Source organism: Petaurus breviceps, unplaced genomic scaffold, assembly GCF_028583685.1.
Source record: "Petaurus breviceps papuanus isolate PSGF00001 unplaced genomic scaffold, PetGlider_PUasm1.0 176, whole genome shotgun sequence".
Taxonomy (NCBI): Eukaryota; Metazoa; Chordata; class Mammalia; order Diprotodontia; family Petauridae; genus Petaurus; species Petaurus breviceps.
The window spans coordinates 16,045,865-16,067,949 of record NW_027185771.1 but is presented as its reverse complement, the minus strand read 5'-3'; the positions used below and the strand labels follow the sequence as shown (position 1 = coordinate 16,067,949).

Below are 22,085 nucleotides of genomic sequence, written 5' to 3'. Positions count from 1 at the left end.
TCTTTATCGTTAGTGAAAAAAGACTTGTATGCTCAAAGTTGGCTACTGAAGACTAATAGCGGAACAAGGAGATGATCTGTGAACATCCCTAACATAACTGATGACCAATGCAGCGGGACTCCTTTCTTTTAGTCTCTGTAGCAGGAGACTCCCTTTATTGCCACTGCAGACAAAGGGAAGGATGCTCTAAAGAGGGAAGAGGAATCTCCATAGCAGCAGCAGCACAATCAGAGGCCACAGGTTCAAGTCTGGGCTCTCTGTGGCCCTGGACAACTGCTTTATCTTGCTGGACCTGTTTCCTCACTAGTAAAAAGGGGGAGGTATTGACTAGGTGACATATAAAGGTCTAAGTTTTAAATTTCTGATTCTACTAATTCATCCTCATTTTTATTTGTTTTCAGCCTTTAATTTTTGCAAAAGCTATGATTCTTCCTGGAATATTTTTGTTTGTGAAAACCTGATAAATATTGTTTCTCTTCTTTGCAACTCCTTTCTTTTTAAACAGTCCCCTTTATAAGAAGGGAAGGAATCTTTACCCCCTTTATGACTGTTGCTGTCATTGCTTCTAGTCAAAAATAATTTTGTTTCTGCCCCAGACTCTGCTGATCAAAGACAGTCATACCCCCTTTTTGTGCCCCACCCATCTGTCTGTCTATTGGCCAAGAGCAAGCATTCCTCCTCACCCTTTATTCTCTTCCACCTCTCAGAGATTAGAGTTTACACAATTTCTTTCAACCTCTGTGGCCGATCTGCTTTAGGTTAAGTCAGGTGGCAATCGCTTGTTTGCCTGGCAGTCTAAGACATTTGGAATTCTCTTATTATTTTATCTCACAAAAATGGGTTTGTCAATATTTAGATTCCAAACCTAGAATATCAGGTTTAGTCCCCTTATACTCAGTGGGCTGATGGTTATGATGATAAAAAGTCATCTTAATTCACAAAAGGAAAATGACTCAAAGAAGCAGCAGTTTTCTCCTGCTAACAGAAGGCAATTTTGAGGAAAGTCGGGGGTTGTCCACTGATTTACACTGGGCATGTAGCCCCATCATACTGGTCCTGGAGGAGCTGAAATGACTCTTGGTCCCCATCGTTATTGCCAGACTTTCTCTTTACCTCCTTCATGCATTAGACTTCCCTCTTTTGAAGTACACTCAATGGCAATTTCCCACCAAATTAAAACTGAGATTGCTGTAGTGTCCTTCTCTGTCCCTTCTTACTGAGGTCAGGACCTTTCCTGCCATGTTCCTCTGCTGCCCAACTCCTCACCTTATACCACAGGACACTAATATCAATGTAAAAGCCCCTCGACCTCATCAAGCCTTACGACCACCTTCACATCTGCCTTAGCCACATACGATGAGCACATAACTACCTCTCACCACAAGTGTTCCATTTCTCTAATTGGGAACCGTGACATTCCTCTGACCATAACCTCCTATCATCCCACCTCTCCCTAGGCTTCATCTCCCTTCCATCTGTTCTTTGCCTTCACGGAGATCTCCATCCTGGAATTAGTGTCAGAATGAAGACCTCCACCCCTGTGACTTCACTTTCTTCACTCTCCAACCTCAATCAATAGTTAACCTTTCCAACCCTAAGTTGTCATCTGCTCTTGAATCCCTTGCCCAGTCTGGCCTATCCCTGCTCCCTTGCTGCCAAATCTCAACCCTGGATTACTCCTACCATCTGCCTCCTATTCACTGGCCAACTGGGTACATTACAAATCCATGTTATCCAACATCAACAGAGTCTTCATTGCATCAAGGCAGCTCAGCATTGTTTTTATCCCTTTCTGATTCCTATATCACTTCTCACAGGAATTACACTAACCCTTCTCCTTCCTTTGCAAGCTTCCCAAACTTCCCTTCATCACTCTTTATCAGATGAAGACTTCACCCAAGGCTATGGGATGGGAATTCCCTCTTCTCTTCATCTCAAAACCCCCTGACATCATCTCCTATTCTCTCCTCCTTTCCCGTCTGTCAAAGAGGTGCCCTCTTGACAAGGAAGCTTGTCTTTTCTGGAACAGCTCTCTCCTCAAGTCTGCCTACTGCCTTCCCTGACTTCCTTTAAGTCCCATCTTTTATAGGAAGTCTTCTCTGTTACTCAAATATTCTCTCTTAATTATTTCCTATTTATCCTGTATATAGCTTACGTCATATATACATTTGCATGATGTCTCCCCCATTAGACTCTGAGCTCCTCAAGGGCAGGCCTTGCCTTTTGCCTCTTTTGGTATCCTAGTGCTTAACACAGTGCTTGGCATAGAGTAGGTGCTTAATAAATACTTATTTATTGAAGGAGATGGGAGATGTGTTTTGTGTGAAGAACAGAGAGAAAGTCAGTTTGACTAAACAGTAAAGGGCTGAGGGTGGGGGAGAATATCTAATAAGTCTAGAAAGACTGTGTCTTAGACCAGGTTGCATAGGAATTTAAAAGCTACACAAAGGAGTTTATACTACTGCATTTGGCTGAGTAGGGGAGTCACACTGTTATCTGCTCTTAAGGAAAATCACTTTGGCAGCAATGTGCAAGGTGGATGGGAGTGGTGAGAGAATTGAGTCTGAGAAAAAGCAGAACACTGTAGCTGTGTGATTGGAAAGAAGAGACAGATATAGGAGACGTTATGAAGATAGAAATTGTAACATTTGGCAACTGATTGGAAATGGGGGGAAGAGGAAAACAAGCCTTTATTAAGCACTTGCTGTGTATAGAGAAGGACACAGCAAATCACTCTAGTATCTTTGCCGAGAAAACCCCATGAACAGCGTTAAAACGTTAAACGATTTAGCACTGGAAGATGAACCCCTCAGGTCAGAAGATGTCCTGTATGTATGCTACAGGGGAACAACAGAGGACAACTACAAGTAGCTCCAAAAAGAATGAAGCAGCTGGGCCAAAATCAAAAGAAAATTCTGCTAGGGATGTGTCTGGAAAGTGCAATGCTATAAAGATCAATATTGCACAGGAATCTGAAATGGAAGATCTATGAACCAAAGTAAGCTGGATATGGTCAAACAGGAGACTGAAAGATTAAACACTGACATCTTGGGTGTCAGTGAACTTAAATGGACAGGAATGAGTGAATTTAATTCAGGTGATTATTACATATACTACTGCTGGCAAGAATCCCTTAGAAGAAGTGGAGTAGGCCTCAAAGTCAATAAAAGGGTAAGAAAAGGAGTAGTGGCATATAATCTCAAGAATGCTATCTGTTTCAATCCAAGGCAAACCATTCAACAACACAGTAATACTCTGCCCACTGATGCTAAAGAGACCAAAGTTGCCCTCGAAAAAGCAAAAAAATAAATAAAAGACCCAAATTTTGGGGTGGCCAGGTGGCACAGTGAGTAAAAACGCCAGCCCTGGAGTCGGGAGACCTGAGATCGGTTCTGGCCTCAGATACTTAACACCCACACAAAATAACTGGGTGTGTAACCTTGAGCAAGTTACTTAACCCCAACTGCTTTAAAAAAAAAAAAGAGACCAAAGTTGATCAAGTCTATGAAGACCTACATCTTTCTAGAAATAACACCAAAAAAAAAAACCATGTCATATTCATCATAGGGGATTGGAATGCTAAAGCAGGTTATCAAAAGATAATTGGAATAACAGGTAAATATAGCCTTGTAGTACAAAAATAGGAAGCAGGGCAGAGACTAGTTTTGTCAAGACAACTCGCTGGTCATAGCAAACACTTTCTCAACAACCAAAAATGTTACTCTACACATGGACATCACCAGACAGTCAATAAAGAAATCATATTGATTATGTACTTTGCAGCCAAAGGTGTAGAGAAACTCTACAGTCAGTTAAAACAAGACCTGGAGCTGACTGTGGCTGAAATCATGAGCTTCTTATTACAAAATTCAGACATAAATTGAAGAAAATAGGGAAATCCAACAGATTATATAGGTATGATCAAAATAACATCCCTCATAAATATGAAGTGAAAGTGATGAATAGATTTAAGGACTTAGATCTGGTAGACAGAGTACCTGAAGAATTATGAAAAGAGGTTCATGATATTGTGCAGGAGGCAGCAACAAAAAAATATCTCAAAGAAAAAGAAGAACAAGAAAGCAAAATGGTTATCTGATGAGGCTTTACAAATAGCTGAGGAAAGAAGGAAAGGGAAAGGAGAAAAGGAAAGATATACTTAATTCAACGCAGAATTCCAGAGAAGAGCAAGGAGAGATAAGGTTTTCTTCAATGACCAATGCAAAGAAATAGAAGAAAACAATAGATTAGGAAAGAAAAGAGCTCTCCTCAAAAAATCCAGAGATATCAAGGGAATGTTTCATACAAAACTGGGCATGATAAAAGATAAAAATAGTAGGAACTTAACAGAAAAAGAAGAGATTAAATAGAAGTGGTGAGAGTATACAGAAGAATTATGCAAGAAAGATCTTAATGTCACCAATAACTACGATGGTATGGTTACTGATCTAGAGCCAAACACCCTGAGAATGAAGTCAAGTGGGCCTTAGAAATCATTGCTAACAATAAGGCCAGTGGAGGTGACAGAATTCCAGAAGAGCTACTTAAAATCCTAAAAGAAGACATTGCTATAGTGTTGCAATCAATAAGCCAATAAATATGAAAAACTCAACAGTTGCCGCAGGACTGGAAAAAAATTCATTTTACATCCCAATCCTAAAGAAAAGCAATGCCAAAAAATGTTCAAATTATGAAACGATTGCACTCATTTCACATGCCAGCAAGGTTATGCTTAAGATTCTGCAAGCCAGGCTTCAGTAATATGTGAACTGAGAATCACCAGAAGACCAGACTGGTTTTCAAAGAGAGAGAGGAACTAGAGACCAAATTGCCAACATATGCTGGATTATGGCAAAAGCAAGGGAGTTCTAGAAAAATATCTACTTCTGCTTCATGGACCACACAAAAGTCTCTGTGTGGATCACAACAAAATGTGGCAAGTCCTCAGAGAGATGGGAGATCCACCAGATCATCTTACTTGTCTCCTGAGGAACCTGTAAACAGGTCGAGAAGCAACAGTTAGAACTGAACATGGAACAAGTGATTGGTTTAAGGTTGGGAAAGGAATATGGCAAGGCTGTATATATCATTACTTTATTTTAATTTATATACAGAGTACATCATGCAAAATGCCAGGCTCGATAAATCAAAGCTGGAATTAAGGTTCCCAGGAGAAATATCAACAATCTCAGATATACAAATATATGGATATACCACTCTAAAGGCAGAAAGTAAAGAATTAAGAAGGCTCTTAATAAGAGTAAAAGAGGAGAGTGTAAAAATTGGCTTGAAGCGTAATATTAAAAAAGTTAAGTTCATGGCAACTGGTCCCATCACTTCCTGGCAAAGAGAAGGAGAAGAAATGGAAACAGTGTCAGATTTTACTTTCCTGAACTCAAAAGATCACTGCAGATAGCAACTGCAGGAATGAAATAGTCAAATTTGGATAGCATGCTAAAAAGCAGAAATAACACCTTTCTGACAAAGGCCCTTAAAATAAAAGCTATGCTTTTTCCAGTAGTAATGTATGGGGCAAGAGTAGGACTATAAGGAAAGCTGAGCATCACAGATTTCACGCTTTCAAATTGGGACGCTGGAGGCAGCTTTTGAGAGTCTTTTGGACAGCAAGGAGATCAAATCAGTTAATAATTAAATAAATTAATTCAGACTATTTCAATGGAGGGACAAACACAGAGGTTGAAATATTTTGGCCACATAATGAGAAGATAAGATTCACTGAAAAAGATGCTAATGTTGGGAAAGATTGAAAGCAGAGGTTATATTGTCATGGAAGAAATGGACATAAGCTTGGACAGACTCTGGGAAGAGTGCTATGGTCCAGGGCGTCCCAAAGGGTTGGATATGACTGAATGAAAACAAAAACATGCAAGGAAATGTACTGAGTGCTTAAATAGAGTGAGAAACAGAATAACACCAAGATTACAAGCATGAAACACTGGAATGATAGTAGTTCTTTCAACAGAATTAGGAATGTTTAGAAGCAGAGGTTGGGGGTTTAGGGAGAAATAATTTTAGTTTTAGACACATCAAGTTTATGATGTCTCCAGGATATCCTATTTGAAAAAAAAAGTCCCACAGGCAACTGGTAATGCAGAACTGAAGTTCAGGGGAAAGAAAAGGGCTACTTACACACATCTGGGAGTCTGGGATCTTAAAGATGATAGTTAAACCCAAACAAACTGATGACTTTACCAAGAGAGAATACTGGGGGAGAAGAGGAGAATATCCATTGTTAGGTGGTGTGCCAGGGAAAATGTTTGGACCTGAGAGATGGAGTGTCTTGTTTGTGGAATAGCCAGGAGACCATGTCACTAGATTGAAGAGTATATGTCAGGGACTAACATGTAAAACTAGTGGAAAGTAGGTGGGGGCTAGGTTATAAAGAGCTTTGAATGATAAACTGAGCATTGTGTATTTGGTCCAGATAGGAAGTCATTGAAGTGGGGGGGGGGGGGGGGAAATGTGATTGGACCTGAATTTTAAGAAAAATCACTTTGGTAGCTGACTGAAGAAAACAAGATTTGTGAGTGCTATTTCTCTAGATTTGATGAAAGATAAAAATATCCTCAAGAATTTCCCCAGTTTTTTCCCTACCTACCTCCATCACACAGAAAGATGCAAAGGATCAGGGAAATATAGCATCCATGTGACAGACTGGATTTTCTACTGCTAATTAACATACTTGCCTATTATTTAATGCCCTTTAGCTCCTGGGGCTATGGGTCTGTGTTACTTCTTTTGCTGACTTCATGTGACTTAATCCAAAAGTATAGCTTTACATAAATATGTCCTCTTACAAAAGCCTAGGGATTCTTCCTTGGTCCTAACACTATAGTTCTAGGGCCAAATTATCTAGGTGCTGGTGTCTGGGAAGCAATTCCCTTTTTGTTATGTCATTAGCCTAAGAAAATAATGTTGCTATTTGCTGTTTCCTGTCAGAAACATATGAATATTCCACCAAATGTGGAAACCTCATCTTTTAGTGGCTGATTAAAAAAAAGACTTTAGGGCAAGAACACATTGATGGCCATGATGGTTTGACAGTCTACTAATTTTAAAAGTTACTTTTTAAACAAAGTTGAAAAAAGACACAAGGGCGAATCTGTTCTCTGCAAAGTGGAGGCACTAAAGAGAATGCATGAAAGGTTGCAGGTCAATAATGCATCCCTCTTATTCATTTGTGGAATCATTTGTTCAATTGCTTATTAGATTTGTTTATTTAGGCCCCAAATTCTTCCCTAAGTGTTCCTCCTTAGCAGACATTCCTGAGCCCTTTTCACTATTTTTACATAATTCAGAATGCCCACCTAACATGGCATAAAGAAAAATGCCCTGCAGGATGCTGAAACTGTCAGGGTTTAGAGCTCAATAAGTAATTTATATGGAAAGGGTCTAAACCAAAAGCAAGGGACTCTTTCCTTTTTCTTATCCACAGTAGGGGAAAAATCATCTGTGGGTCACTTAAGTAAAAGGTTAGTTTTTCATATTTGATTTTTTTTTAAAAAGAGAATTATGTAGAGAACACATAAAATTTCACTCCACAAAAAGATAATGTAAACCTCAGGTTCAATATATATAACCAATTAAAGAAGGAATAAAAGATATGGGGGAGGGAGAGAGAGAGAGAGAGGATGGAGAAGTCAACATAAAGTAAAAAAAGGGGCACTGAGACATAAGACATAATGAAAGACGCAAAGAGATATGCAGAAAGTTAGAGATAATGGAGGTTCATGGGATAGTCTTTCAGAGAAGAGTCACTCTATTTTGTGGCCTCTCGAGTAATAGCCCCAGCAGATCTTCAGAGAAATCTGTTGTAGTTTTGCAATACAGGCATGGATGGCAATTTCCATAGGATTTGATAGAGTATTTTAGAACTGAAAGGGTCCTTAGAAACGTTAAGAACTCCACTCCTCTTAAAGCAGAAAGCAGGCCCCAGAACAGCATCAGCTAGTTCGCCAGGGTCTGAGCTGCGCTCCTCACTCCAAACCCAGTGCTCTTTCCACCACCCCACAATGCTGTCATCCCTTAGTCCTTGCGTCATGAATCTGATGAAATCAAATTCCAAGACTGGATGTAGTTGTTTCCCCATCCATGAAACCATTTCTGTGGAAATGAGATAGTTCTGGGGCTTAGACATGGGAAGGAAAAGGGTTTATTGGATTCACAACAGAAATTTAAGTTGTAATAAGATACAATTATAAGTACAAAATAAATTTTTACCCTAGGAAGACATCATCGTGATTAATCTGCAATGAACTAGCGATGTCAGCTAGATGTCAGCTGGCAAGAGGAGGATACACCTACATGACGATGGCTGCCATCTTTTTTTTGCCTTTTGGAGGGCAATGGGGGTTAAGGGACTTGCCCAAGGTTACACGGCTAGTGTTTTTGTGTGGGTGTTGAGTGTCCGAGGTCAGAGTTGAACTCGGGTCCTCCCGACTCTGGGGTGGGTGCTTTACTCACTGCACCACCTAGCCGCCCCAACTACCATCTTTAATATTAATAAATTAAATTTTTACAGAGTTTTTAAGGATTACTAAGTACTTTCAACACAACAATTGGGGTGGAAAGAAGTAGGTGGGGGAAGACAAACAGGACATTAATGTGATTTTACTCTCTCAGATGTCTATGGTCTCATCCAATTGGGGGTTTCTTCTAATGATGCAGATTGCAAACTCATCCCAACCTGCCCATCCTGTGCCACTCTCGTTCATGTCCTCCTAAAAGTGCCCGCCTCCCCCTGGGGCTGCACCAACATGCTGGAGGACTCCCTCACTCTCTCCTAATGTCACAGGCACACCTGTATGCTCTCTAGCCCTTCCCCTCTTCACTCCCCCTCTTGATTCCCATCTCTTTCTGTCACACTGTTCCTTCATAACACTCTTTACTCCTGTTTTTCTTTCAATCTCTTCAGTGGTTCCATCTTGCAGCCCACTCACAACCACCATGAGCCTTTCCGGTTCCTCTGTGTGGTACACATCTTTCCTTTTTTGGAAGCAGTGGTTTCTTTAATTGCCATATCGTAACACTGGTAAAATGTTTGTCCTGAAAAAGGTGAGCCTTTGCTATTATGGAAAGCTTAGCTTCAGTAAAAGTGCTTTGTAGTTTCCTAAAAGAAACACAGTCCATTTTCCTTCTCTTTTTTGTATCTAGGTCCACATCTTATTGTTTGTCCCAGGTATGCTGCTGGATAAGCTCTATAGGGTATCCATTCAAAATGCATGGTGAAATCTGTGCAATAAACATTCTTCATCTACTTGGTCTTTCCTTTGTGTATGGATAGGCCAAACTCTTTTCCAGTGATTACAGATCTATTTCAAGAGGCTACAAAGTTTTGGAACTTAAGGCAATCAACACAAATATCCACAAATATGGGGAGGACCTCACTACTCATAGGAAATAAAAATTCGCTATGGATGGTGAAGATAAATTACTCAATCTGAATTCTGTGCTATATTTCTTCCAATACAGGGGGGGATACTTTTTGGTGTATCACAAACCACACCCACCCTCACTTAATGGGCCCCTGTGTATCAGCAAGCACCCCAGCGTCCTCAGGGTGGCTGCCAACACAGGTTCTTAGATCTGCTTTGTCAAAGGAAAGCAACTCAAAATGGGTTAACAAGCTTACATTAATCAGTCAAATATGTATCCTTTACCTAGTTCAGGGGAAAAAGGTCAGCACCCCGAACTTCAGAGGGTAAATTATCTCATATAAAAGAGTCAATAGAGAACTGTTACAATGGAGGGGAAGAGCAGGAAGGTGAAAGGGAATGGATCAACCTGATTCTCATTGAATTTGGCTTAAGGAGGGAATAACATACACACTAAATTGGGTATCTTACCCTACAGGAAAATAGGGGGGAAGGGGATAGGAGGGGGGATGATAGAAGGGAGGGAAGATTGGGGGAGAGTGTAGTTAGAAGAAAACACTTTTGAAAAGTGACAGGGTCAAAGGAGAAAAATAGAATAAGTGGGGGGTGAGATAGGATGGAGGGAAATATACCATGTTTCCCCGATAATAAGACACTGTCTTATTATTTTTTTTGGACAGAAAAACACCAGAGGGCTTATTTTCAGAGGAGGGCTTATTTTAATGAACATTGACAGCAATTTTAATAAACAGGTAAATGTGAACAAAAAAATGTACCTTTATTCAATAAGCAAATCACTGGGGAAGAACAGGATGATGCGCTCCCTGCTACAGCTCTGACTGGATGCAGCTCGGAGCGCGGAGTATGTTTCACCTGGGGGGGGAGGGGACGGTGCATACAGAGGGTACCATAATGTAGCGTGTAGCGCAGGGGATCACCTTCACTACAGTAGCAATCTCAATAGGGCTTATTTTTGGGGGAGGGCTTATTTTGGAGGAACCTTACACAGTAAGGGGAGGGCTTATTTTCAGGATAGGTCTTATTATCGGGGAAACACGGTAGTTAATTAGTCTTTCACAATATAACTACTATGGAAACATTCTGTGTAACTACATATGTACAACCTATATTGAATTGCTTATCTTCCCAGTGGGGTGGGTAAGGAGGGAAGGAGGCAAAGAATCTGGAAATCAAAGTTTTGAAAACAAATGTTTTTCTAAAACTTTGTTTTTTATATGCAACTGGGAAATAAAATATACAGGCACTGGGGTATAGAAATCCATCTTGCCCTACTAGAAAGTTAGGGAGGGGCATGGGGAAGGATATAAGAGAGAGCAGTTTGGGGAAAGGGGTATTCAGTAGGCTTGATATCTAAGGGTAGGGGGTTGGGGAAAGACAGGGAGAAAATCTGTAACTCAAAATCTTCTGGAAATGAATGTGGAAAACTAAAAATAAATAAATAAAAGATGAAATTTTTAAAAAAGGGTAAGCTCAAGGACAGAAACCAAGTTTTTGTTTTCCTTTGTATCCCCCACGCGTGGCACAGTGCCCAGCATACAGTAAGTCAACACTGAAAAGATGCTTGCTGGTTGACTGTCTTGTCTGATGTTTAGTTTTTTTGCTTTGTTTTGTTTTTGCTTTTTGGAGGAGGGAGTGCAGGGCAATTGGGGTTAAGTGACGTGCCCAAGGTCACACGGCTAGTTAATGTTAAGTGTCTGAGGCTAGAGTTGAACTTAGACCCTCCTGACTCCAGGACCGGTGCTCTATTCACTGTACCACCTAGACACCCATTGTCTGATGTTTGCTATCACAGGATTGTTTCTGTGGTTACCTTTCCAAAGGAATCCAAAAAAATCTCGATCTATGGGGGGAAGGCACTGTGTTATAAAAGAGCCTGTCAGGTGGCATTTTGTTCTGTTGAGGTGAACGCTCCTTAGTTATTAGCAAACTATATGCACAATGGGACTATCGCATTCTCTATATCTTTCAATCAACTGCGGGATAGCAAAGATGTGGTTCATTAATGAACATGCTGACGTCCTCCTTGAGGACTCCCTCGATTCTCACAGAGATGACTCTTGTACAGAGCAGGGAGCAGGCCCAGAGACCAGCAGTTATGGACGTCCTCAGTCACCTTTTGAGGGGATTCACAAGGCTCAAGACTTTTCCTATCCCCTTTGCATTCTCCCCTCCTTCAAATATCATAGAGACTGGTCCTTCAGTGCATTTACAAATGTACTTCCTCTATAGAGAAATGTGGTCAGGAAGAGTTGAGTTCAAATCCTTGTCTCAGACATGTACTAGCTGTGTAATCCTGTGTGGGCCTGTTTCCTCATCTGTAAAATGGGAATAATAATAGTATCTACCTCACAAGGCTGTTGTGAGGATCACATGGGACAATATTTGTAAAGCCCTTTGCAAACCTAAGAAATACCAGCTGTGATTAGTGCCGTCACTGGGCACTTGAGCTGTTTTCCCCACCTGTGTTGTCTTTCCTGCCATTTCTAACATCTCTGTAAATGCCTCAAGGACAGTGATGCCAGGGTCCAAGCATGGAGCTAAGTTTGTGTATATGCTTTTTAAAAATTTTTTCCATTTTCCTCCCATTTGTAGTCCTCTTTCCACTTCCATCCTGAAGGCCATGAGGATGACTCTACTAGGCTGGCTCTCCTGGCAAGCTTTCTTTGACCTGCTTTAATCCCCACTGTCCCTCGCTGCTTTAGGAGATGTTACTGCTAACATGAAGCTTAGGAAATTGGGGTTCAGATGAGAGACTTAACTTGCCCGGGGTCCCATAGCTAGTATGAGTCAGAGTCCAGATTCAAAACTCTGGTTATTTGATTTCCAGACCAGTCCAGCTTGGCAGAGCAGACAACAGCTGTTCTATTTTATGATGAGACTGATGCTCTCCTTCCAAAGACTTCAAAGTTCAGTCATCTATTAACTCCTTTCTCTTCACAACAGCCTGATAAATTAAGGAGGGATAATTATTGTTATGCTCATTTTATATGCTAAGAACCTGAGATCTAAAGTGGGTGACAGAGCAGAAAGCATCAAGACCACAGTCTTCCGACCCCTAGACCAGTCTAGTCCTTGGTCCACCAGACCGCTGCTATGGCAATCCTGTGGATGAAATTTTTAGAAGTATTCACCTGGGCTCTCTGACCAGAACTAAACTCACACCATCAAGATAAACTGAAAGAAACACTAAGAAAACCTTACAGTCACAGACTAATTAACAAATATTAGCTTGCAGGTAACTAAGGTACAGAGGACATTTTGAGAGTGGTTTGGTTTTTTTTTGCTTTTTGGAAGGCAACTGGAGTTAAGTGACTTGCCCAAGGTCACACAGCTAGTAAGTGTTAAGTGTCTGAGGGCAGATTTGAACTTAGGTCCTCCCCACTGCAGGACCGGTGTTCTGTTCACTGTGCCACCTAGCTGCCCTGAGAGTAGTTTTTAGTATATTAACTTCCCTTAGAGATTTTTTTGGAAGAGAAAAAAATCTTTATATAGAACTACTACACAGGTTTTCAGATAACCTTTGTTCTTTTTTTCCTACTTCCTGTTTACACATATGGGCCAAAGTTGCAGAATTCTTACATGCCAAGAACAGAAGACACTTGGCCAAAGATTACCTAGCACACCCTGGTTTTTGGGATAAGAACTCACTATTTGACAAAAACTGCTGGGAAAACTGGAATATAGTATGGCAGAAACTGGACATAGACCATTATCTAACACCATATACCAAAATCAAGTCTAAATGGGTTCATGATCTAGGTATAAAGGTTGATACTGTAAGCAGTCTGCTAAAACAAGGAATAGTTTACCTATCAGACTTGGGGAGAGGGAATGACTTTATGACGAAACAGGAATTAGAGAACATTATAAAATGTAAAATGGATAATTTTGACTACATGAAATTGAAAAGTTTCTGTACAAATAAAGCCAATGTAACCAAGATTAGGAGGGAGGTGGGAAATTGGGAAAGAATCTTTACAACCTATGTCTCTGACAAAGGACTCATCTCTAAAATATACAGAGAACTGAGTCAAATTTATAAGAATACAAGTCATTCCCCAATTGATAAATGGTCAAAGGATATGAACAGGCAGTTTTCAGAGAAAGAAATTAAAGCTATCTATAAGCACATGAAGAAATGCTCTAATTCACTATTGATTAGAGAAATGCAAATCAAAACAACTCTGAGGTACCACATCTCACCAGTTAGATTGGCTAAGATGACAAAACAGGAAAATGACAAATGCTGGAGAGGATGTGGGCAAACTGGAACACTAATGCATTGTTGGTGGAGTTGTGAACTGATCCAGCCTTTCTGGAAAGCAATCTGGAACTATGCCCAAAGGGCTATAAATACTTTCATACCCTTTGATCCAGCAATACCACTCCTAGGGTTATATCCCAAAGAGAACATAGAAATGGGAGAAAGACCCATATGTACAAAAATGTTTATAGCAGCTCTTTTTGTTGTGGCAAAGAATTGGAAATTAAGGGGGTGTCCATCAATTGGGGAATGGCTGAACAAGTTGTGGTATATGCATGTTATGGAATATTATTGTGCTATAAGAAACGGGGAGCAGGCGGTCTTCATATTTACCTGGAGAGGCTTAAAAGAACTGATGCTGAGTGAGAAGAGTAGAACCAGGAGGAATTTGTACACAATTACAGACACAATGTATGTGTGATGACCAACTTTGATAGACTGGACTCTTCTCAACAATGCAGGGATATAAGTCAATCCCAAAAGACGCATGATGGAGAGAAAAACGTGCATCCAGAGAAAGAACTAGAAAGAACTAAATTTATATCCAGGTGGAAGCAAAATACCTGTTCTTTTTCGTTCTCTTATTTGATTTTATGTCCTCTTTACCATTTTTCATTCCAGCTGGTACAATCCATCCTTATAACCTGACCATTGTATAATGTGAAAGTATTTACAGATCCTATACTTGATTATAAGACGCCATGGGGGGGAGGGGAAGGAGGGGGACAAAATGTGAAATTCAAGGAATTGTGGAATTGAATCCTGTAAACTAAAAGGAAACAAACAAATTAATAAATTAAAAACTGAATTAAAAAAAAAGAAAGCCAGAAAAAAAAAAAAAGATTACCTAGCACAGTGCTGAACTGGGCTTAGCCACAGTCACAATAGTCCTAAAAGGCAGCCAGGAGAATGGGGAAGCTTTTGAGCTCTAGTTGAACTACTGAATTCATCTGTGCTAGTCTGCATTTAAGCGGTGTGGAATAAAATTAGCCATGTCAACAAATTATTTCTTGTTAGAGGTAGAAAGAATCACAGACTTTATTGTCTAGTTCAGGGCTTCTTAAATTTTTTCACTAACAACCCCTTCAGTTCTTCTTAAACTATGGGCAGAAACTCACAATTTAAGAAGTTCTGGTTAATTCGCCCCACTTTACATATGAAGAAACTGAGACTCAGAAGGAAAGTGACCTGCTCAAGACCATACCAAGCAGGCCCTCTGATCTGTAATCCTGGTGCTGCTTTGTAAATTCACCTGGCCTACTTAAGTCACCAGGTACAGTGGCTCCCTATGACAGACAGGACAAACATTCTGGCATCTTCCATCTGGTTTCCACCTCCTTTCCTGGCCTTATTTCACATTCTTGCCCTTCACACCCTGTGGCTCTAACCAAACTGGATCAGTCAGTTCCTAATCTTGACTGCCACCTCTCACCTTAGTGGCTGTTAAAGGCTTCTTTTCCTTCGTGCCTTGGCTCAGATGCCATCTCCACAATGAAGCTGTCCCCAGTCTCTCAGGGGAATCTTCTCCTCCTGACACAAACATTTTCCTGGAGTACTTTGTCTTGAGCCTTCTCCCACTGCACTACATCTCTAATTTCCCTAGCTTGCTAGATAACCACATTTTTGAGGTCTCTGTTGTTTTTCACCTTCATATTCCCAGACCTTGTACATAAGCACTACTACCGACTCCTCTTTTAGTCCCTAGACACCTAGAAACAGCCCCCAGAACAAAGGCAGTATGAGCTTGTACGACAGCAGTGTCATCTTCAGAATGTTCTGAAAATTCTATTCTCAAGAGTCTTAGAAATTTGTAAAGAAAAAAAAACCCCAAACTTTGTATCAAAGTAGTCACCATTTGTCCAATTTGGCAGTAACATGCTACCTTAGAAAACCTCTTCCATATCTTTTTAAATCTTATTTTTATTGATCTTTTGTTTTAATATCACCTTTTTTCCCCAGATATTTTGCCTCTTCTTCCAATAAGCCATTTATAACAAAGATTTAAAAAAAGAGATATAAGCAATTCAAGAAAAGTGAATAATGCATCAACAGCCCTACTATATCATTACTTAACTTTTTATGCATTTTGTTCCTTGGTTCCCTTCAATGAGATGGCAACTACTTTTTTTTTTATTTCACTGCACATCCCCTAGTTCCTACCTCATGGGCCTTACTCATAGCAGATACACAATATATGCTGATTTAATTTATTGTAAGAACTTTAGGAAGCAATTTTTAAAAGTCTTGCAGGCCCCAGCTCAATGTATGATAGAATACTACTGAAGCACAAAGAATTCAAACCATGTCTCTGATTTTTGGAATCTGCAAGTAAGACACCAGTGAACTGACAGGCTGTTCTCCGGAGTCTGCTAGGGCATGTGTCCTCAGGAAATAAAATAGTAAAATTTGCTCATAATAACATATTTGTTAACAATGGTATTTGCTAACACTGAACATTAGTGACCGCTTCTATGTTGTTTCAGTTTCTAAAATGGAAATACATATGTACCAACTATGATAATGATTACCAGCCATCAAGCCACTGAATTCAGTAATATGGAGTAGTAATCAGAAGTAGGATAACAAAATGGCTAAAAGCACAGTTGTGCAGAATCTCAAAGTTGAGATAAACTATGTGTGGTGTATACACATGCAAATATGCACATACATATATATGCTATCTGTACAGTTATTTGCATTTTGTTTTCCCTGTTGGAATGTGAACTCCTTGAGGACAAAGACCACGTTTTCCCTTTCCTTTCCCCAGTCCTTGGGCACCTAGGTGGATGAGGGATAGAGCTTGGATAGGGCTTGAAATCAGGAAGACTGATCCTCTGGAGTTCAAATCTGGCCCCAGATACTTAACTACCCATATAGCCCTGGGCAAGTCACTTCAACCTGCTGGCTTCAGTTTCTCATCTGTAAAATGAATTGGAGGAGATGGCAAACCACTCCAGTATTTTGGCCAAGAAAATCCCAAATGGGGTCACGCTCCTCCTGCTCCAGGGAGAGAGGTGAGGGTTCAAAGGGTAGACTGAGGCTCATAGTTTTGGGTGCTTTTTCTAGACAGGGTAAATGTTGCCTATATGTTTTTGTAATGGGCTTTATTCTTCCCATTTCTTGATGAAGGAGGAGGGTGGAGAGGGAGGAAGAGACTGGGAGGGGGGGAAGAGAATTTGAACCAGAAAATAAAACAGAATCTTATTTAAAAAAGTTAAATCCTAGGAGAGGCCTCTGAGATCTCTTCTAGATCTCAGTTCTACTCCCACCCCTCCTCCCCGCATTGCCACTTCCTAGGTATATGTGATCTTAGGACTTAATTAACTCTAAGGTCACTTCCCACTCTGAGACTCCATGAAGTCAGAGAGAATAGGGATTCTCTGACCTATAGGGCAGAGCCACATCGAGGGGGGATGTTTTCTCATGAACATTCTTTAGCCCAGGACTTTAGTGGCAGAACAAATGTACTTACTTCAAGCAATGGCGCCCTTCTAAAAGGCAGAAATGCAACTTAAGTTCTTATACCATCCTGATATACCCCAGGATGATATGTTCTGGATCACTGGCTCACTTACATCATCACATTTACTGAAAGGTAGGGGAAAGAATGCCGAATTGGAATGAGGAGACTCAGCTTTAAAATCCAGCCAATACCTCCTCATTACATGCCACTTAATTTCTTTGCATCTCAGCTTCCTAATCTATAAAACAGGGATAAACAATACTAGTACTACCTAGGGTGTCTGACAAGGTTACTTTCAGGCAAATGGTTTGTAACCTTGAAGACCTCTGTAAGCATAGATGTTACCACCATTGAACATTTTGGATTGAGAAGGAAAAAAGGGCCTGCTGCTTGACAATCTATACATATACCCATTAAGGTGTCTGGTAATGTTTCAATCATGGAAAAAGAAAGAATTAAAACCAATCTACCCTTTTTTTGTGGCCTGATGGATAAATCTCACTGTACCTAGAGCTTTCACAGCTATCTGCCGAGTGAGTGGAGGGGGGATGTTGATGCAAACCAGATCCACGTCCTGGTGCAGCAAGACATCGTCTGTGCGGCTGGTGTAGAAGGAAATGCTCATTTCTTCAGCAAGCTGCTTGGCCTCCTCCTCAGTCTTGCCCCACAGAGCCTCAATGGTGAAGCCTTCAGCTCTCAGCAGCGGGACCAGAACCCGAGCAGAGCTGCCAGTCCCAAAGACTCCGACTCCTGGGAGCAGCTTCATCCTGGCTTCACTAGGGCCTCATTCCTCATGCTCGCAGATCAAGGATGTCTCCTAAAACAGCAAGAGTGTCATACCTTGTGATTAGCAGAAAAGACAATTATCAGCAGCTATTTTCTGACTCCGAGAATCAATGGTATTAGTTCATAGGATTTAGAGCTAGAAGGCAATTTAGAGACCATCGCAATTATACATATGGAAACTAAGGCCCCAATAGGTAAAGTGACTTGCCCCAGTCACACAGACAGCTCAGATAGGATCCAGTCTATGGCTCTCACCACTACAATTAGGCAACAAAAAATGTATTAAGTATTTACCACTAGCAGCAAAGAGGCAGTGGACAGAGCCTTGGACTTGGGTTCAAATGTGATCTCAAGCTTACTGTATGACTGACCTTCTGCCTGCCTCAGTTTTCTCATTTGTAAAATGAGGAATAATAATAGTACCTGTATCCCAATCCTAAGGCTGTTTTGAGAACATCTGCAAACTTTAAAACACTCAAAGATCCTAGTTATTGCTATTATTTATTTATGTGTCTGGCGCTGTGCCATGCAGATACAGAGAAAGGCAAGCATGTGGCACCTATCTTTAAAAAGTGCCCATGCTAATGGAGAGACAACATAAATAATTAAGTACATACAAGACAGAAACAGAGGAGAGAGAAGACAATTTGAAAGGGCAGAGCAGTAGCAGCTAGGGGGCTGGGAAGGGCCTCTTTAAGCTTGACTGGATTTGAGCTGAATCCTAAAGGAAATCAGGGCAGACAGCAGGGGGAGGTGAGAGGGACAGAGCATCCAAGGGCCAGAGGGATCACTGGCATCCAGGCACAGAATCGAGATGAGTGTTTAAGTGGGCCAGTACTGCTACATCAGGAAGTCTGTGACAGAGAATACCATGTATGGAGACTGGAGGCTTATGAAGGGCCCAGGATCAGAAGAGCTTTACATAACTAACTAAAGAGCTTTTATTTGATCTTGGAAGTAACAAGGCACCTCTGGAGCTCAATGAGCAGGGAGTTAATTAAGTAAGACCAATGCTTTAGAAAAGCAACCTTAGCAGCTCAGGGGAGGATGGACTGTGGTGGGGAGAAACTTGAGCAAGGAGACCAGTTAGAAGGCTACTGCAGTAACCCAAGTAAGAGGGGATAAAGACCATGGGGGAAAGAATAGATAGGTAGAAATAACACAGAAGATGATGCAAAGGTATAAAACTAGATTTGGCAACTGATTAGATATGTGGGGCAAGAGAGAGCAAGGGGGCAAGGATGACACCAAGGTTGCAAAACTTTTCTGTTGTAATTCTCGTTACTATTTTCCATACTGCCAAGCAGCTTTTTCCCCTACTGCTATTCTAATCAGGGACTCCACTTTGAATAATGCTAATTCTTGGGCTTTATTAGACATTTTTTAATATATTAAGGAAAAATCCATTTCTGTCTAAGCTTTCTAATGTCTTTAACACAAATAAACGTACCATGTCAAAGGTTCTTTCTGCATCTATTGATGCAATATGATTTTTATTAGTTTTGTTATCAACATGGTCTATTATCTTTATATTTTTCCTAATGCTGACCCAACCTGCAATCTTGGTGTAAATCCAGTCTCTGCTAGTCTAGTACCCTGTCATAAAAGAAAATGACACTGGCCTGCAATAAACCTATTTACTGCTGATAAATTATAGTCAGTTTCTTTGATAAAAGCCTCATATTTCAAATATATAGAGAACTGAGTAAACTTTTTAAGAATATGAATCATTCCTTAATTGATAAATGGTCAAAGACCATTATGAACTGACAGTTTTTGGAAGAAGAAATCAAAGCTACATATATATATATATATATGAAAAAATACTCTAAATCATTATTGATTAGAGAAATGCAAATTAAAACAATTTTGAGGTATCATCTCCCACCTATCAGACTGGCTAAAATGACAGGAGAAAATTAATAAGCTGTGGCATATGATTGTGAGAGAATACTACTCTGCTGTAAGAAATGATGAGAAGGTTGGTTTTAGAAAAGCATGAAATAGAGGTGTCTAGGTGTCACAGTGAGTAGAGCACGGGCCCTGGAGTCAGGAGGATGTGAGTTCAAATTTGGCCTCAGATATTTAACACTTACTAGCCGTGTGACCTTGGGCAAGTCACTTAACCCCAATTGCCCTGCCTTCTCCCCTCCAAAAAGCCAAAAAAAAAAAAAAAAAGAAGCATGAAATAAAGCAGAGTGAAAGGAGCAGAGCCAAGAGAATTTGGATACAGTCACATCAATACTGTTCAAAGAGTAACTGGGAAGGAGTAATATGATAATTCACATTAACTACAAAGGACTTATGAAGGAAAATGTTCCTCCAGAGCAAGATCAGCAAAATTACCTCCAGAGCAAGAAGTGATATATACATTGGGGCGGCTAGGTGGTGCAGTGAGTAAAGCGCGGCCCCGGAGTCAGGAGGACCCAAGTTCAGTTCCGGCCTCAGACACTTAACACCCACACAAAAAAAACTAGCGGTGTAACCTTGGGCAAGTTACTTAACCCCAATTGCTCTCCAAAAGGAAAAAAAAAAGTGATATACACAAGTATGTATTGGATGGTCCAGATACATAGGTATATCAAATGTTGGCCTTCAGAGTTGGGAGGGAGGGAAACAAACTCAGAATGTAAAGTTTAACCAAAAAAACCAACATTTTTTTTTTTTAAGGGATCTAGAATGGCTATATTTTCCTCGGAATACCAGGCTACTGTTTATGGATTCCACTCTCTTCTCTTTTTGAGTGTCAGGACACTTTACTTTTCCAGTCCTATCATACCTCTCCTATTCACCATGATCTCTCGGAGATCACAGGCAGTGGTTCAGCATTCTGATCAGTCCTCCACAGTGCTTAGCACAGGCCTAGCACACAGGAGGCACTCAGGAATGCTTGCTGATAGCTGGCTGACTTGAATTCACAGCTGCCAGGTACTCTCTTACTACATCCTTACTTATGTTAGGTTTTGACTCTATTAACCATTTTTGTTCTGTCATTTCTCTTGGCAGAGTCAGAAGCAAAATTTTAAAAATGAATAGTGCCTTCTCTTATCCATTATCATTACTGCATTCCTGGGTGGTCCTAGCTCTCTTATTTGATCTTTTCCCAAAAAGTCTTTTTTGGTGACTTTATAGGTATTCTAGGAAACTGAATATTAAGAATCATCTAATCCAAGGATAAGTAAAATGTTAACTCAATTTTGTAGTTGTTAAATATCTATGAACATGATAATCCAGAAAAAAAGGTATTGTTATTAGTTATTAAGTTTTTGTCCTTAAAGGCAAAACCACAGGGCAGAATTTGGCTATAAGTTACAGAAAAGTATAATTTGAAAACTTCCTAAAAATTAGTACTGTACACAGGAGGTAGTGAGCTCACCATCACTAGAGATCTACAAGTGAAAGCTAGAAGATCACTGTCAGATATATTCAGAGGGCTAAATATTAATAACTTTAGAGGTAGAAGGGCTGTCAAAAGTGCAGTCCCCTCATTTTACAGATGAGGATAGAAGCCCAGAGAACTTAAGTGATCTGCCCAAGTTATAAATGGCAGATTCAGAATTTGAACCCAAATCCTCCGATTCCAAATCTAATACTCTTTCTACTGTATCACACTGCCTCTTAGATCCCTTCCAAAACTAAGATTCCGTCATTTGATGTCATTTTTGGCTTCTCAGAGTTGAACCCTATAGCTCTATACTTTCCCCCTTTTACTCAACTGCCTTTCCTCCTTCTTAAAGATTTAATTTTTTTGCTTTTTGGAGGGGGGAAGGTAGGGCAATTGGGGTTAAATAACTTGCCCAAGGGCACGCAGCCAGCTTGGTGTTAAGTGTCTGAGGCCGAATTTGAACTCAGGTCCTCCTGACTTCAGGGCTGGTGCTCTATTCACTGCGCTACCTAGCCGCCCCAAAAGTAGTCATTCTTAATGAGGTTTTTGCTATTAAAATTTTATTTAGTATTTTCTTTTCTTCCAGTTATATGTAAAAACTATTTTTAACACTCATTTTTAAAACTTTGAATTCCCAAATCTCTCCCTTCCGCACTCTGCAATACCCACCCCCCTCCTCTGAAGGCAAGCAATTTGATATAGGTTATACTTGTATAGACATGAAAAACATTTTCCATATTAGTCATGTTATGAAAGAAAACAAAAACAAAA

The 22,085-nt window shown here is 40.3% G+C and overlaps 1 protein-coding gene across 3 annotated transcripts in view; it reads right to left on the bottom strand.

Moving 5' to 3' along the window:
• GFOD2 (Gfo/Idh/MocA-like oxidoreductase domain containing 2) overlaps window positions 1–22,085 on the bottom strand; it is a 65,270-nt gene that overhangs the window by 14,577 nt on the left and 28,608 nt on the right. For 2 of the 3 annotated variants that reach the window (XM_069085723.1, XM_069085725.1), the window contains one exon: window positions 17,651–17,960. In XM_069085723.1, coding sequence (XP_068941824.1) covers window positions 17,651–17,909 — 259 coding nt within the window. In that variant the 5' untranslated portion in view covers window positions 17,910–17,960. Of the gene's footprint in view, window positions 1–17,613; window positions 17,961–22,085 lie in introns of those variants that run through there. The other variant, XM_069085726.1, reaches the window with a different exon arrangement.